Source organism: Falco cherrug, chromosome 12 (assembly GCF_023634085.1).
Source record: "Falco cherrug isolate bFalChe1 chromosome 12, bFalChe1.pri, whole genome shotgun sequence".
Lineage (NCBI taxonomy): Eukaryota > Metazoa > Chordata > Aves > Falconiformes > Falconidae > Falco > Falco cherrug.
The window spans coordinates 5,947,729-5,962,553 of NC_073708.1; the positions used below are offsets into that span (position 1 = coordinate 5,947,729).

Here is a 14,825-nt window from a genome sequence, read left to right on the forward strand (position 1 = left end):
TGGAGGGATGCGGGTAGGGATGGGAGTGGGAATTTCCATGGACCCAAGCGGGGGTGCTGGATGCATAGGGGTTTTAAGTGAACCAGACTTTTAACAAAGCTTTGGGTACCTACCCTTCAAGTCCTCCCAGGGATCTCCCAGAGCCTTCTGAAATATCTTGGCTAGTGGCTGGAGTGGGAAGGAAGGAAAGGCATCCGGCAGGGAGAAGCTGCCCCCTGCCTGTCCCTGGCCAAGGGCTGCTGCAGCCTCTTGGTGCTGTCTTTTCCCCCACACCCCCCTGCCTGCTCCCCCCCTCCCATGTGCAGCAGCTTGCACCTGGGACCTGGCTTCTCTTGCACGTCTCAGACCCCTGAAGCTGCAGGGGTCTCCAGCCCTGGGGCAACTCAAGGTTCATGTCCTGCGGTTCTGTGAGCCCTGGTTTGGACTGACAGCCCTCTGCCAGTAAGTGGGCTGGGGTTTCCAGCTGTGCTTGGTGAGATCCTGGCCCTGGCTACTACAACCTTCTCATTTCTGGTGCTGGGTACATGCTGATGCCTTTGGGGGCTTGCTTTTGAAGACCTTGCAAGGCTCCTGGAAGAACCATGTGCACAGCAAAGGGAGACATTCCCCCAGCAGTGGTTTATCGCCCAGCCACATCCCTGTCTCCTCCAGTTAATTCCACCACTAATGACTCATCCATCTCAAGAGCAGAATTAACAGCAATGAAGCTGATGCACAAGATGTGGGTCTGATGGTGGCCGCAGCAGCTTTCCCAGGGCTGTTCCATGCAGACATGATGGTTCCCCTGTTCCTCTGAGGCTGCTTGGAAAGCGACAGCTGGGAAGGATGAAGGTACCTGCACCTCCTCAGCTGCAGGGTTGTATGTGGTTGTCTCAGTATGAAAATGGTCCAAAGTCAATGCCCAAAATACTGACATCCAAAGGCAAGGATGAAAGGACAGCAAAATCCATGCTGACTTAGAAGCAGCACAAAAGCAAACTATGCACCCTACTTGGGTGAGATCAGCACAGTTGCAAAGCTCGGGGACCTGCACAGACTTCCAAAGGCTGGGGGGAAATATTTTGCTTATTAAGGCTGGACTTGATCCCCTGAAACTGGGATCTGGGCTTTCTCTAGCTACAGGCAGATTGGAATTGCAAGCACTCTCCACCCCAATGGCAGTGCAGGAGAGTCTGTCAGCTCATGCTGACATGGTTGCACAATTGGCCAGGTGCATGCTGAATTATTTCCCCCCCCCCCCCCCCCCCCCCCCCCCCCCCTTCTCTGAAGCATCTGGAACTGGTCATCGCCAAAAGCAAGGTACTGGGCCTTCAGGTCTGCTCAGCCAGAGCAAAACCCGCATTCCTGGGAAATAATGTTCACCAAATGCCCGTGACACAGCACCAAAATATGTGTGATACTGATGGCATCTGTGATTTATTCTTCATGCTTTATCTTTCACTCACTCCGTTGCACCCTTTCATGCTCTTTTGCAGGGAATAACCTACATACAAGGTGGATTTAAAGAAAAGTGTCTGGACCTGCCCCCTCACTGATGGCACTGGGGGCTCCCCGCCAGGCAGGATGGCAGCCCCGGGGAGGGACCAGCCAGCTTGGCCTCGGGGACTCTGCAGGGACAGTGGAAAAACACTGCATAGACACTGCTCCCTGCATGGCATCTCCCAGCAGCCTCAAAAGAAACTTTGCCACGAGCCCTCTGAGAGGCTTCTGCCTGGGATGTGGTGGGATATAACTAATCCTTTCTCACATCCCTCTTTTGCCTACAATATTTTTCCCTCTTTTTTTTTTTTTAATTTAACTTTTTCTCTTTTAATCTGTGCCTATCCCAGCGTTGAGAGCATGTGGTTTTTTAGCCTATTTAAATTGCCAAGCACTTGATTCGTGGTTACTATTTTTATGCCGGCAGCGCTGGGCTCAGGCCTGGTGGTGCCAGCTGCTGCAGCTCCACGTGCTAACACATGCCCTGATGAAGCTCCCGTCTGAATAAACAAGGAAGATGGATGGCGTGAGCAGGGAGATTCGCTGACACAGCCCAGCTCCCGGGCTGCCTCAGTGGCACATCACCTCGCCGAGCAGCTCCTGTCACTTAACACGGTGTGGAGCAGTTGTAGCCATCACCTTCTTTGTTTTTTTCCCAGTTTCTGAGAGCCGTTTCAAGGAGCACTCTCTCCCCTCTGCGCTAGAGGTTGCACATTCTGGTGGCTGAAACCCAGCTGGCCATTTCCCTGCCTGTTCCATTGCCTTTGCCTGGCATGGTTGGGCATTGGTGTTTTCTTCTGTCCTGCCACCACCTTAAAACATCATCAGGTGTTGCTGCAAGTTACCAGCATGGTCAAACCTCCCTTCTACCACCGCTGGCATTGCTTCCTGCAGAGCCACGTGGCTCAAGTGCAGAGTTTGTACGGGTTTTCCTCTCACATCACGTGCTCTTAGTACATTGCATTGCCCATGTCCTCCCTTGCCATGGCTCTTGCAAAACCAAAATGAGACTGATGCAAGCATGAGGGTGCTTGTGCCCTCAAGGGTGACCCGCCAGCACCTTACTTTGCTCTTTTTGCTTGCAAAGGTGAACCAGCTGGAGATTCTTGACAAGGTAAAGCAACGGGAGTCACTGTATTCTCCAGGCACTGAGCAAGGAGCAGGGACAGCAGTCCCCAAACCCTGCACCTGGCTCTTTTGAGCCTTGAATCCAATTAGTCATTTTTTATTTTCCCCTCATATGTTTTTCCAATGTAATTTGGAGCATGAGCTGTTAAGTTTCCCCAACAAGTGTTGCCATAGAAGCCTGTATTTGTTTAGGGTGGGGTACGGGCTCCGGCGGGTTGAGAGGAGGGGGCAATTAGCCCTAATACGTGTAGAGAGAAAATGAGAGCCTCTCCTTCCCCATCCTGTCCCTGCCTCTGTCATCCCCCCACCTTGCACGCAAGATCTGGAAATTGTTTCAGACCTGTGCAGTTGGGATGGGCAAACCTCCCCATAATTATATGGAAACTACCGAAGCAGCGGGTGTTGTTTTGCCAGTGACTCATGACATATGGAGCAAAGCTCAAGGAAAAACTCCACTGCTGCAAAGGCAAATCACACCCAGAAGAGCTCTTCCCTGCCAGCCGCCCTGGCCGGTCCCCTGCCTGCATCCCTGTACCGGCCAGCCCCAGCATCCCTGCCCTGGCCCTCCCGGCGCTCAAAGCTGCCTGTCGCTCAGCGACCTTCTTTGATAACCATCTTTTAAGACCCACTGATGCTTTTCAATGGAAAAGGAGCGTTAACCCTGCTGTCTTGGTGAAATTGCACCTTGGTGTCGTCTAGACGTGTTTTGCGATAGCAATGATGGGAGCCAAATCCCTTCTTGTTTCTGAGTGAGCTACCTAACCCAGCTGTGCCTCAGTTTCCCAGCTGCAGGAAGGTGCATTTTTTCTTCTTCTCTTGTGAGATCTTCCAGGCAAATGCAGTCTCTCTGTGGCTGCCTGTATTTGGTGTGGGGACTGTGGTGCTGATAGCACAGACTCACTCAGTGGTTTGCCACAATTCCTGCTGCTACTTCCTATAGTGACATTAGCCTGCATTGAGCCCTTTTCTGTTCCTTGTGAGTCATGATGACAAAAAGCCACATCAGTTCCTTGGTTTTGGCATGGCTTTTTTGCGTGAATTATTGGCATTATCACCCATCCCGCCTGCTGGCTTCAGCACAGTGGATGGCAGGGCTGTTGCGGTGTGGTGACATTTTTTCAGCTGGCTGTCGTTGGGTTTAGGGGTGCTACAGGCAAGTGTCCATCAAAGGCTGGGTCTGGGTATTTTCTGAAGTCCAGTAGTCATTAGGGACCACCAGATCCAATGAAACTGGTCAGCTGCTTCCATGGGCAAAGGGGTGGCCAGGTTTCCTCCAAGAGCCCTTTCTGATGACAGCACTCCTCCTGGAGGTTGGCCATGGTTGCTGGGCCAGTAGCTACCATCACAGAGCCTGGAGCAGGAGAAGCATTTCATTACTAATCACTTGGTTAATGAATGGCCTCCCCATTCTGCTAGCACGCTCGGTTGTTGCTTGGCACTGATAATGAGTATCTGTGATAAATAAACCTCGGCTGCAGATCATTCTCGACAGTTCATTGCAAGTGCTTCACATGCACGTTGTTTGGCTGCACCAGTTGCACAGCATTATTTCTCAGCCCTCGTTGGCTGCTTCTCAGCCCCAGTTGCTTGTTTCTCTTTGATCGGATGACTCATGTAACTAAACAACAATCAAATGGATTTCTGAATGGCTGCTCGTGCCATTTAACATTTCTGGACACAAAGCTATTCTCCTGCAATAGCTTTCTATGTCTGTGTTAGAGCTCTCAGTAAAGAAGGCTTGTTAGCGATGGAGCATTTATCTGAGCTACACCAAAGCAAGCTGGGCTCTGCAAATCCCCAGTTGTCCCAGCAGACCCAACAGTGACTCACAGGAGAGCAGCAAAGGGCACCGGGCTGTGCCACGCGAAGAGGAGCCACCATTATTTTGGCAACGCAAAATCCACCCCCACTCAACCATGTGATTTCCTTACAGAGGGTGAGATTTGAGCCACAAAGAAGAGAAATGAGGAGGAAGATGGCCATGGCTGAAGCTGGAAGGTGGCCATGTTGCCAGTATTTCTGGTTACCAGTAGGCTGGTGCCCTCTCTGCTCAACCCAGAGTTGGATTTTGCCCGCAGGGAGCTAGTGCTTAATGAAGATCCCTTCTGTTTGTCCCAGATGGTCACCAGATAAGCAGCTTTGTAGTCTGGCCTGGCAAGGTTAGGTGGAGCCAAGTGCTGTGGACAGACCTGGAGCCTCCAATGGAGAGTCTCAAGGAATGTGGGGACATTTTCCTTGGAGTCAGAGCCGAAGAAAGAGCATTCTAGAAAAGTTTTAGTCCTTGCGAGCAGCACTTGCCGATGCTTGGCTTGGCTTGGCTTGGCTTGAGTGCAAGTACTTCTGGAAGACTCCTCACTTTGCTGAACCTTTCTCGTAGTCCAAGGGAGATAAAGCATCTGCCTTCCTGAGACTGATCCTCTAGCAGAAGATGTTCTATTGATCCTCGTAACAGCCTCTCTGTACTTAGCTGCCCAAGCCAGGCCACCAAGCTCAGCTTCAGAGCCAAGCTCTTTGGGAGGAGGGGTGTTGGAGAGAAGAGTTGGGTCAGCTTTTTGGAGAGCCCTGCCCCAGCTGCGAACGTGCAGAGAGCTGGATTAAAGTGGGGACACATGAGAGTGGTGTGAGCAGGTGGATGAGCAGATGAGGGAGTGAACGGATTCCTAGTTGGGTGGCAATGGACTCCATGGAGAAGCACTGAATGAGATGGGAATGGGGACTTGTGGCATTCAGGCTCTAGCGATTCTGCTTTCTTGCTTCCTGACACAATTCCCCAGTCCTCGGGAATCCTGCAGCCTTCCGAGCACCCACTACTCCATACACACCAGCCGGGATACCAGTCTTCTAGTGACCTTTAGCTTTGAAGAGGGGGTTGTGTATGATGGAGCTGGGCCTTGCTGGGCCCTCTTGGGATCTCTGCTTTTGGGGGCAACCTTATGCTTTTGAACAACCCTTTCACCAAAGACTCATTTCTCTGCCTAGCCCTTCCAAGCAGACGGCTGGTGTGACACCATCAACAACCGGGCATACTGCCAGTATGACGGGGGTGACTGCTGCTCCTCCACACTGTCCTCCAGGAAGGTAAGTGAGCATCTTCTGTGGCACTGGCCAGGGTTTAGGATTGAGTGGTGACTGCTAGCTATGCTCTTTGGCTTTGCTGGCCGTGGAACCGAGCCTGCAATGCAATTCTCCCACGAATGGAGAACAAACCCATGATTTTAAACCAAAGCCAGCTGAAGCTGATAGACATCATCCCACTGATCAACAACGGGGTTTGAACTTGGGCCAGCGGCACTGAAAGCTCAGCCCAGCTCCCACTGAGGTTCACAGGATTCCCTCTCATTTTGGGAAATGAGTCCCAGAGAAATTACTTCCATAGGATGTAGTGCTAGCCACGGTGAGTCAGAAGTCACCTTGTCATATAATTGAGCAATCTCAGGGGATCTGGGGGATGGTCCATTGGCGTCCGCTGTGGGCTGTCTTTCCCTTCCAATTCTCCTGGGGAGTGAAGGAGGGAGGAATATTGTGGAGGGAGAAATTTGGCGTTGGGGTTACACAGACCCTTCTTTGTCTCCCATCACAACCTCCCCTCCCACCTAACTTGCTATCCAGTACTCACAGCCCATCCTTCCTAAGCATATCCAACAGCAAAACAAATCACAGGGCATGAGATAATTTCTCACTGCAAAAATATGTGAATTTGGATCTTCTCATCTTTGTTGTGGAGCTTGAATCATTTTTCCTTTCATCACACATACACACACAGAGAAAAGGAAAAATAAAATCCTGGGAAGATCCAGTTGAGATAGGAGAGAAAAGGCTTAACACCCAAGTGATGAGTGAAACCCCCATAGTGATATCATGACATCTCAGAGCAAGGCACGGCTCTCAGGAGGTCTGAGATAGCTGGATCTCTGGACAAAATAAAGGACAGGTTTGCAGCGGAAGGCGGGAGGATTCAGTCCCATGGCTCTCAGGAGACCCAGACCCAGCTCATGCTCCCCACAGGTCCCAGATCTCCTGTGGCACAAGCCACCAGCACGTCTCTGTTAAGGCAGATGCAAGAATATGCAGTTTAAACACCAAAAACCCACTCCAGCTCTCACTGACCCAGGCTGTGAAAACTCAAATGTGCTTCCACAGTAAGAAAAACTGCTGGCTCTGAGCCTGGTGTGTATAAAACCTCTGGAGGGAACTATTTTCTCAGCTCCCATGGCTCATGACTGGGCAACTGTTAACTAGGAGCCAGAAGCTCTGCTGGTGCCCTCCCACCTTGCTCTGCTGCCACCAGCTAAGGTGACATAAGTTTGCTCAGCCACATATGGTTGTTGTGTAGAAAAAGCAATGTGCAATGAGCCTCTCTACCCACATGGTATGTCTCAAAGCAGCACAGCTTGTGGGTGGCCCTAGACGGACCCACTGCCTGCCCCACTGAAGGCCATTCCTGCTCAAGCAGCCTCCAGCCTGCCTGGGTTTTCTTGATCCATAGTGCAGAAGAACCCCATGCATCTACCCTGGCTCCTACATCAGGTAGTATGGAGGCCAGCCTTAGCAGCTGGGAGCTTGGTTGCTTTCCTCCAGGAGCTGCAGAAGATGAGCCTATGCTACCTTCATGCTTTGCTGAGCCTTGAAGAGCCACAAGTAGCTTGAAGGACAGGTCCATGGGCTCGGACATGGGCAAGGGGGGCTTTCTAACAGCCGCTGAAGTAAAATTGACATCTAGAGGTGCCTTATCACTGCCAGCCTTAGTCCAAACATCTCACACCCACCAGGGGAGGCTTCTCCCCAGGGTTTGACATTTGGGGCACAAGACTCAAGCTGATCCTCGGCTGCAAAATTTGAAACACAAGTGAACAAAAAGGAAAAGGCTAAAAGGAAAACTCAGCCGGGGACAGCTTGTATCAGAGCCCGTTTCTCTGTGAGCGTGGAGCCTGGCAGCCTCCACAATACCAACAACATCAAGGCGCAGCCCAAAGCGTCTGTCTGTCCATACCAGGGTGGAGGGGGCTTGCAGGGGCATAGGGGTGCCAGGGGCCAGGGATCTCAAAGCAGAGGCTTACATCTCCCTTCGGTCCTCCCAGGTGATCCCGTTTGCTGCTGACTGTGACCAGGACGAATGCACGTGCCGTGACCCGGCTGCCGAGGAGAACCAGTAGCAGCACCACGAAGGGCCTCTCTCGGTCAGGCGAGTGCCGGAGGAGCGAAGGGGCAGCAACGGGGGCTGCTGGGGAACGGCGGGGTGCAAGGGGGCAGCAGGCGTAAGGAAGAGCAGGGCAGGGGGTTGGTGACTGCACACAAAGGGGCCGAGGTGAGGCCACCGAGCAGCCAGCGTGCTGTGGCATGAGAGGGCAGGCACATGGCGGTCCCCTCCCCATCGCTGCTCCCTCCCAAACCCAACCGGGACACAGGGGTCCGATGCGCATTTGAGGGGCTCAGCCAGCGATGCAGCACTGCCTCAGCTGTGGGCTGGGAGCCCTGGTGCTGCCATGGACATCTGTCCTGGTCTGGTGTCTGGGTGTCTGTCTTTGCTCTGGATTTGGTCATTATTCACCCCCCTTCTGCTGTACAGGCTTCTTTTAGCAAGGTCGAGGTAGTTGTGATCTCTCTGCAAATATTTAAACTTAATTATATATATATACACATATATATAATATATATATAAATATATATTATATTTTCTTTGCTTTTGATGAAGCTGAGAAAGGATATCCTTTGTCACACACTCATGCTGCTGTGAAGTACAAACCATTGGGAAAAGTGCAGGTCGGGGAGGAGGAGCAGGGAATTCCCCCTTCCTTGCTGAGAGGGAGCTGGAAGGAGGACAGAGAGAGAAGCCAAACACCCAGGCTGCGCCAGGAGAGAGCTCCGCAGGAAGGCGGAATGGAGGCTGTGACCTCAGGGTGCTCTTGGCATCTTGCAGGCACCAAGTTTTTGCCCTTGGGATTTGCCGATGCTTTGCCTTGCTCTGCTTAGGGTCCTGGGTCAGGATTTTGAGGCTGAGGAGAAACGCTGATGTTGCCCTTACATCGCCCCGGTGAGCACGGCAGATTCAGTGAGCGCTGCTGGGCACCACAGATGCCCATCACCTATTATTTCAGAGCCCTCTGGGAAGGGTTATGTGTCCATGGGGATGTCTGCATGGCCAGTAGGAGCAGATACGCAATGATCCCTCTCTGCCTCACTCCCCCTGGCCCACCGTGTATCCAACTAGGTGAGGGATATAGTGGGCAATGAAGAGTAGCTGTGTGATGCTCTGAATGAAGGATGATGAGGTGGTCCTTCTTTTCTTTCCCCATGTGTCCTTTCCAAACATGAGCTTCAACAGTGTTTTCAGCAGTTCTCAGCAGAGACCAGACCCTGTAACGCAAGGAAAGACAGGACCCGAACAACCTGTCAGGAGACTTTGAGCATCATCTTTTCCCATTAAGATTTTCCTTATTACAATCTACAGTGGACATACAGTTGCTGACTTTCACGAATCTCTTGCTCACGTAGGCATGAAGTGAAAATTTACTTCTAGCCCCAAAGAAGCTCAGCTAGAAGCTTTGGCCCCCATAGTTAATTCCCAGAAGTTCAGTTTGGCAGCCTGAACCCAGCCCCACAGAGGCAACGGTTAGCGAAGGTGCCCGGCTCCAGCTGGGATTATGGCTGATGGTTTTGAGCTGCTAAGAAGCAGAAAGAGGAAAACAGAGAAGGGGCCACCGAGCAGGAGCAGGGACCGCGGTGTCCCCGGGGGCAGCTGCAGGATGGGACCAAGAGCCCCAGGGATGCCCGGCTGCCTCCTCCCGCCCGGGCTGTGCCGGGCTCCCCGCCAGGGTTTGGCCGGTGCAGGAGTGATGGAGAGAGGGTGACACGGTGTGGAGAGACCGGGGATTTTCAAGGCATCCTCTGGCTTCTGCTAGCTCCCCCGCCAGCCCTTTTGTCAGGCAGCTCCCGAAGTTATGTTTCGCTGTAGGACATGAGTAGGGACATCTCTGTGCCTGGATACACCACCAGCATCCAGGCAGGAGATGCCTTGTCCTTCTCCAAGACTTTTCCTCATCCCAAGTGTCCCTATCGCCGCATGGCATGCCACCTCCTGCCTGCCCTGGTCTAGGTAGGGATGCGGAGGGTGTGTGGCAATGGGCCCCATCTCCTCTTGCAGCAGGGACACGTGGACATTTCTGTTCCTGTCATGTCCAAGTGACAACACCCCGGGGTTTTCACCTAAACACACTGTCAGTTTGGCTGACAGCTGTAATTTTTTGACAGACGTTCACTTTTCAATCAAAAAAACACGCTCAAACAACCCAAGGAAATGAAAAAACCCCCCCAAATCCAAAGCTCTTTGTGAGATACTCTTCTAGCCCCGATGTCCCCAGGAGGTGCAGCCCATCCTGCTCCAGGAGTGCAGGGAAGGGGACAGCCAGGGGTCCCGGCACAGTGGGAGCAGGGGGCATGGCAGCCCCCAGCAGGGTGAGGTGATGGGGACGTGGGATGAGGGTGAGACACAGAGGGAGAAATCTGTCCCAGCACCTGCCATGCCAAACCCTTCCGTGCCTGGTGTCAGCATTTCCTGGATGAATGTGTATTTATATGCCAAATTTTTACCCTTTTGGCATGAAAATCCTGGTCTCAGCAATGGCTCGTCCCTGTTTATGAGTGGGTGCAGGAAAGGGACTGTGGCCCATGGACAGGGGGACTGGGGGTGGCCAGAGGCGCTGGCTTGGCTGGTAGACATTTGTGCTTCTCATGAACAGATAGCTTCTACATACTGAAATATTGTTCTTCTATAGCGACACTGAGCGGTTTTTGTCCCCATTAGGGTTTTATTCACAACGGAGGCTGCTGCTATTTTTATTTTTTTGTATTTGATAATTATTTTTTATAAAAATCTATGAAAAATAAATAATCTTCTCATCCTCAACGTCTTTTGCTTCCTTGCTTCACCCAAAGTGTGGCCGGACTGGGGGAGGGAGGTGGTTCTGCTGGTCCCAGCACCCTTGGTCCTGCATGCCCTCCCCTGCCCCAAACTGCAGACCCTCCCAGCACTGTCCCAGCCCAGTGGGAGAGCTCCTTTGGGGTTAGAGCTGGGACACACACACCCCCCTCCAATGCCCTCCCTCTTCAAGGTTGCCACCCATGTAGCTTTTATTATGCCACCAGCTGCAAGGATACTTTTGCAGATGGTCTTCTGCTGGTTATGCCACAAACTGGTCCATTATCCACCACTTTCTGTTAATTAACTCACCTTAAAGGTAGGGAAAGTGTGTGTGTACTCACACACCACCTCCCTGGGGACAGGGAGCAGAGGGCGGCTCACACTAGAGCTAGAGAGACATGTCATGCGGCACCCTGGCAAGAGAATTAAAACCTAAGACAATCAAAAAAGATGCTTAAAGATACACAAATGGCAGCTAACAAAATCCAGGCTATATTTCTAACAGACCAGTTCTGGGGCCATTTGAAGCCTCTCCCCCCATCAGACAGCGCAAGATAGTCCCTCAAGGAGCCCCTTTGCTGTTTTGCAGCTCAGCACAGGGTTTGAAAGGGCCAAAGCCATGATAGGAGCTATTTCTCTTTCCTTTGCCGTCTGCCTCACTTGCAAGCAGAGAAGAAGGTGAGTCACAGCTGAGCAAGTGGAAAGTTTGGAAAGGACTGAAAAATAGAAGCACCTGCAGTGGGTTGGGGGGCTGCTAGATCCCAAGGGGGCAATTCCAAGGCTATGGAAAGCGATGAAATCCTGATTTTCCTCCTGTGGGGCTGACACAAGCACATCGAGGGCCCCAGAGAGGAGCAATGGGCTGAGAAAATGGAAGGAAAAGCCCCTAGCACGGGGTGCCTGGTGCTGCGCTGGAGGCTGGACAGGGAGCACCTGGGGATGCACGGCACAGCCGTCCTTCCTTGCCACGGCCAGGGTGCCTGTCGTGTCGCTGGCAATCAGAGCCATACGTACCCAGCCTTAATTGACACAAGCTGAGGGGCTTTGGGTTTGCGTTGCTGCTGGAAGCAAGTGAGGCCCCAGCAAGCCCTTGGTCCTTCTGGCTGCCTGCACCGAAGATGGGGATGCCAGGCAGGGCTGTGGGCACTGCCTTCAGTGCTGGCCCTTGCACCGTGTCCAGGGGGTCAGGGCCTGGACGGAGATGCCCAGAATCAAAGAGGAGCTATATTCCTACTAGGGACAATCAACTCATCCTGAGTCTCCCTCCTCCTCGTCTTTGATTTCCCTTGCCCTGTCTTAAAATCCCACTCCCTTGCCTTTCAGCCATCTCTGATGGCCATGTGCCTCCTTTTGCTCTGCACCAGCCTCTTCTTCGCTTCTGGTCTTTGCATGGACTGTCCCATCACTCCCCGGAGGAGGAACAGCATCTCCTGGTGACATTGGCTGTCCTCTCTGGGGCAAAGCTCCCCAAATCATGCACTTCCACCGGGGCCAGCTTATTTCCCATGAAGGACAGAGCATTAAGGGGCTCTACAGCCCCAAGCAACCAGGACCTCAGTTGTATGTCTTGCATGTAAAACAAAAAGAGCAGCTGCCTGCAGCAGTAGCCAAGTGAGGGCTGTTTTGCCATCCCATTCTCTCCTTTCTGCCAGACACCCAGCCTCAAGGCAAAAGACGCCAAGATGATGAGGACACAAGGTTGAGCAGGGCGGCGGCTCTTTCAGCAACACAAACTGGATCTGAAGAACTTTGTCTTATGTTGCCGTTATGATGGAGGAGACGACGCAGTCAGTCATTAAGAAATAAGTCAGTGATCAGGACCATGGGGACATGGTACCTTGTGTGCATAGGCTTCAGTGGTGCCTCCTCATTCATGCATGTGTTGAAATGCAGCAAATCCTGCTGGTACCTGCTTTCTGAGGATGAACAGGGACTGTTGGCCAAGAGTAACCCTTCCACCATGTGCACATATTACCAAATCTTTTCTAAAAAGCTGCCATCGTGTTAGTGATGCATCCCTTACAGTCCACTCCACCCTTTTTGGGGTGGCTTTCTCCAAACTCCCATCACTTGCAAGCCAGATAACCCCTGAGGATATCTGGCTCTGGTGAAGGTGCAATGAGCCAGCTGTGTCAAGATCTTCTTACCCAGCAGCTCAGGCTTGCCACCACGTGCCCTGCTGCCACACAGCCCCTGTCCTCCTCCTTCTATTCCTTCTCCTCCTGCCTTGTTCCACAGCCATGGGTTATTGTGCAATGAGCCAGTGGCAGCCACAGCACTTAACTGCACGGAAAATAGCGGAAGGAAAGTATTGGGTGTATTTTTAGCTTATTTTCCTGCAATTTAGCAGTGGGAAGCGAAAAAAAAAAATCAAGTTGTTCCATGAAACTTAATGAAGTCTGGTTTCCTATGGATTTGTGCGCTATAGCCCCTAAATTCCCCCTCTCCCGTGTCCTCCCAGGCATCCTGTCTGCCCACCCACAGTAATCCCCGGCTCTCCCCGGGTCTCCCACCCATCTGGCAGGGCAAGTGGCAACACACACCGGGCTTGGCCATGGGACCAGCCCCTACAAGTCCCGATGGCCTGTGCACTAGGCACAGCACGCACTGTAAGTGACTTTTAAGGCACCCTTTGCAGCTCTCACCTCTGTTCGGGCACTGATTTTCACATCACTTGTAGGACATTCATATTTGTAATGCCACTAGTCAAAAGTCTGCCAGATGGACCAGGAAGTTCTCAGGGGGTGGTTGACCACCAGACAGCACCATCCCATCCACCTCATATACTAAAAAACAGGCTAAAAGGAGGTTTTTTGGACTCTGCTTCCAAATTCCCGGCATCTGCAGAGGTTTGCAAAGCAAGGACTGAGAGCCCCTTGCCAAGGATGTCTAAACACAGTCTTTCCTCCAAAACCTGAAGGTGCCTGCAGGCATGTGCACCTTCCCATGCCTGGCAGAGCAGGTCGGCAAGGCAGGACCCAGCTCCGGCTGTGTGTACTGAGTGGCTTGGGACTTGGCTAACCCTCTGGGCAGATGGGCTAATGCTAAACTTGTGTGAGGACGCACGCGTGTTCAAAAGCTGGGAGTGTTTCATCCGCTACCAAAAGATGACATCAACTGGACCAAAACTATAAACAAACACTCCAGTTTGCCAGAGCCACAGATTACTAACAGCTCCGTTTAATAGTCAGTTAAATTATCATCTGGAGTTTTACATAGTGTTACAATGAAAGTTTTGTTGTTGTTGTTGTTGTTGCCATTGTTTAAAACCTTTTTTTTTTTTTTAAAGTAATCTGGAAGGGTTTTATGTTTCTTGCCACATGGCTATCCCACCCTAAAGCACCCTACTTTCAATCTACAGTAGTAAAACGTCACATTAGAGTTTTAATAGAACATCAAGGAACATGAATTGTAGCCATCTTTGTAAAGAAAAGGACCAAACCATCTTTATATGTTAAATAACTCCACGACAAGTAAAAGGTAGTAATGCTATTACAGGGGACGGGTGCAGCAAAGAAAAGATAATGACCCAGAGGTTCATCTCAAGTTAATGACTGCTCATTAATTCAGAAATAAAACAAGAAGAGAGGGCAGGGGGGCTCAGGAGGTTGCAGAAATAGATGGAAAACGGTGTCTTCTCCAGCCTTTGTGTGGTTGGCAGCATGGGAAAAACCAGGAGTCTGAGAGAAAATACTATGCAGACCCAACAGTAGGACCCTGTGGCAGATGCAGATGGTGTCAGCTCTGCAGGGAAGGGGACACCTTGGGGGTTGCCTGCAGCTGTTTTGGGTGAGCAAGCCCTATGCAATACATCTCACCCAAGGCTAGGTCTTCAGCCATGGTGCAACCCCCTGCCCAGGTCTGAGCTCCCACGGCAGGCTGCTGGCAGCTGTCTGAGATGGGCTCATGTCTTAGTTGAGACATTTTGGCAAGAAGATCCAGGTTTGGGCAAAATTCTGACTTGCAAAGCCAGAGTGAGGAAACGAAGGGAGCCTTCACAAAGCCAGGACCATCATGAAAATGGCCCCGCAGACATGCCATGCCAGCAGGATCTGCCGGCACAGTGGGTGCAGCAACACCATGGCAGTCAACCAGGCAGAGCACAGCCCCACCAGCAGACTGCGTGGTCCGTCACGGGATGGGGATGCCGAGTCCCATCCAACAGTGCAAGGGTGCTGCTGAAGGACTTTGGATGTGTGGCTTTCCCCTCACCCTCCACGATGGTCCATCTCCCAGCCCATGGGGAAGCTGGTGCTGAGGGAGCAGAGTCCACTCAGCCAGCAGATGATACTGTGGGGCT

At 51.9% G+C, this 14,825-nt stretch overlaps 1 protein-coding gene across 1 annotated transcript in view; it reads left to right on the forward strand.

The window, feature by feature from the left end:
• Nucleotides 1-10,927, forward strand: part of PAPPA2 (pappalysin 2) — a 97,185-nt gene extending 86,258 nt beyond the window's left edge. The window contains 2 exon segments of the mRNA XM_055725315.1: nt 5,587-5,685; nt 7,686-10,927. Coding sequence (XP_055581290.1) covers nt 5,587-5,685; nt 7,686-7,760 — 174 coding nt within the window. The 3' untranslated portion in view covers nt 7,761-10,927.
• The last annotated feature ends 3,898 nt before the right edge of the window (nt 10,928-14,825 follow it).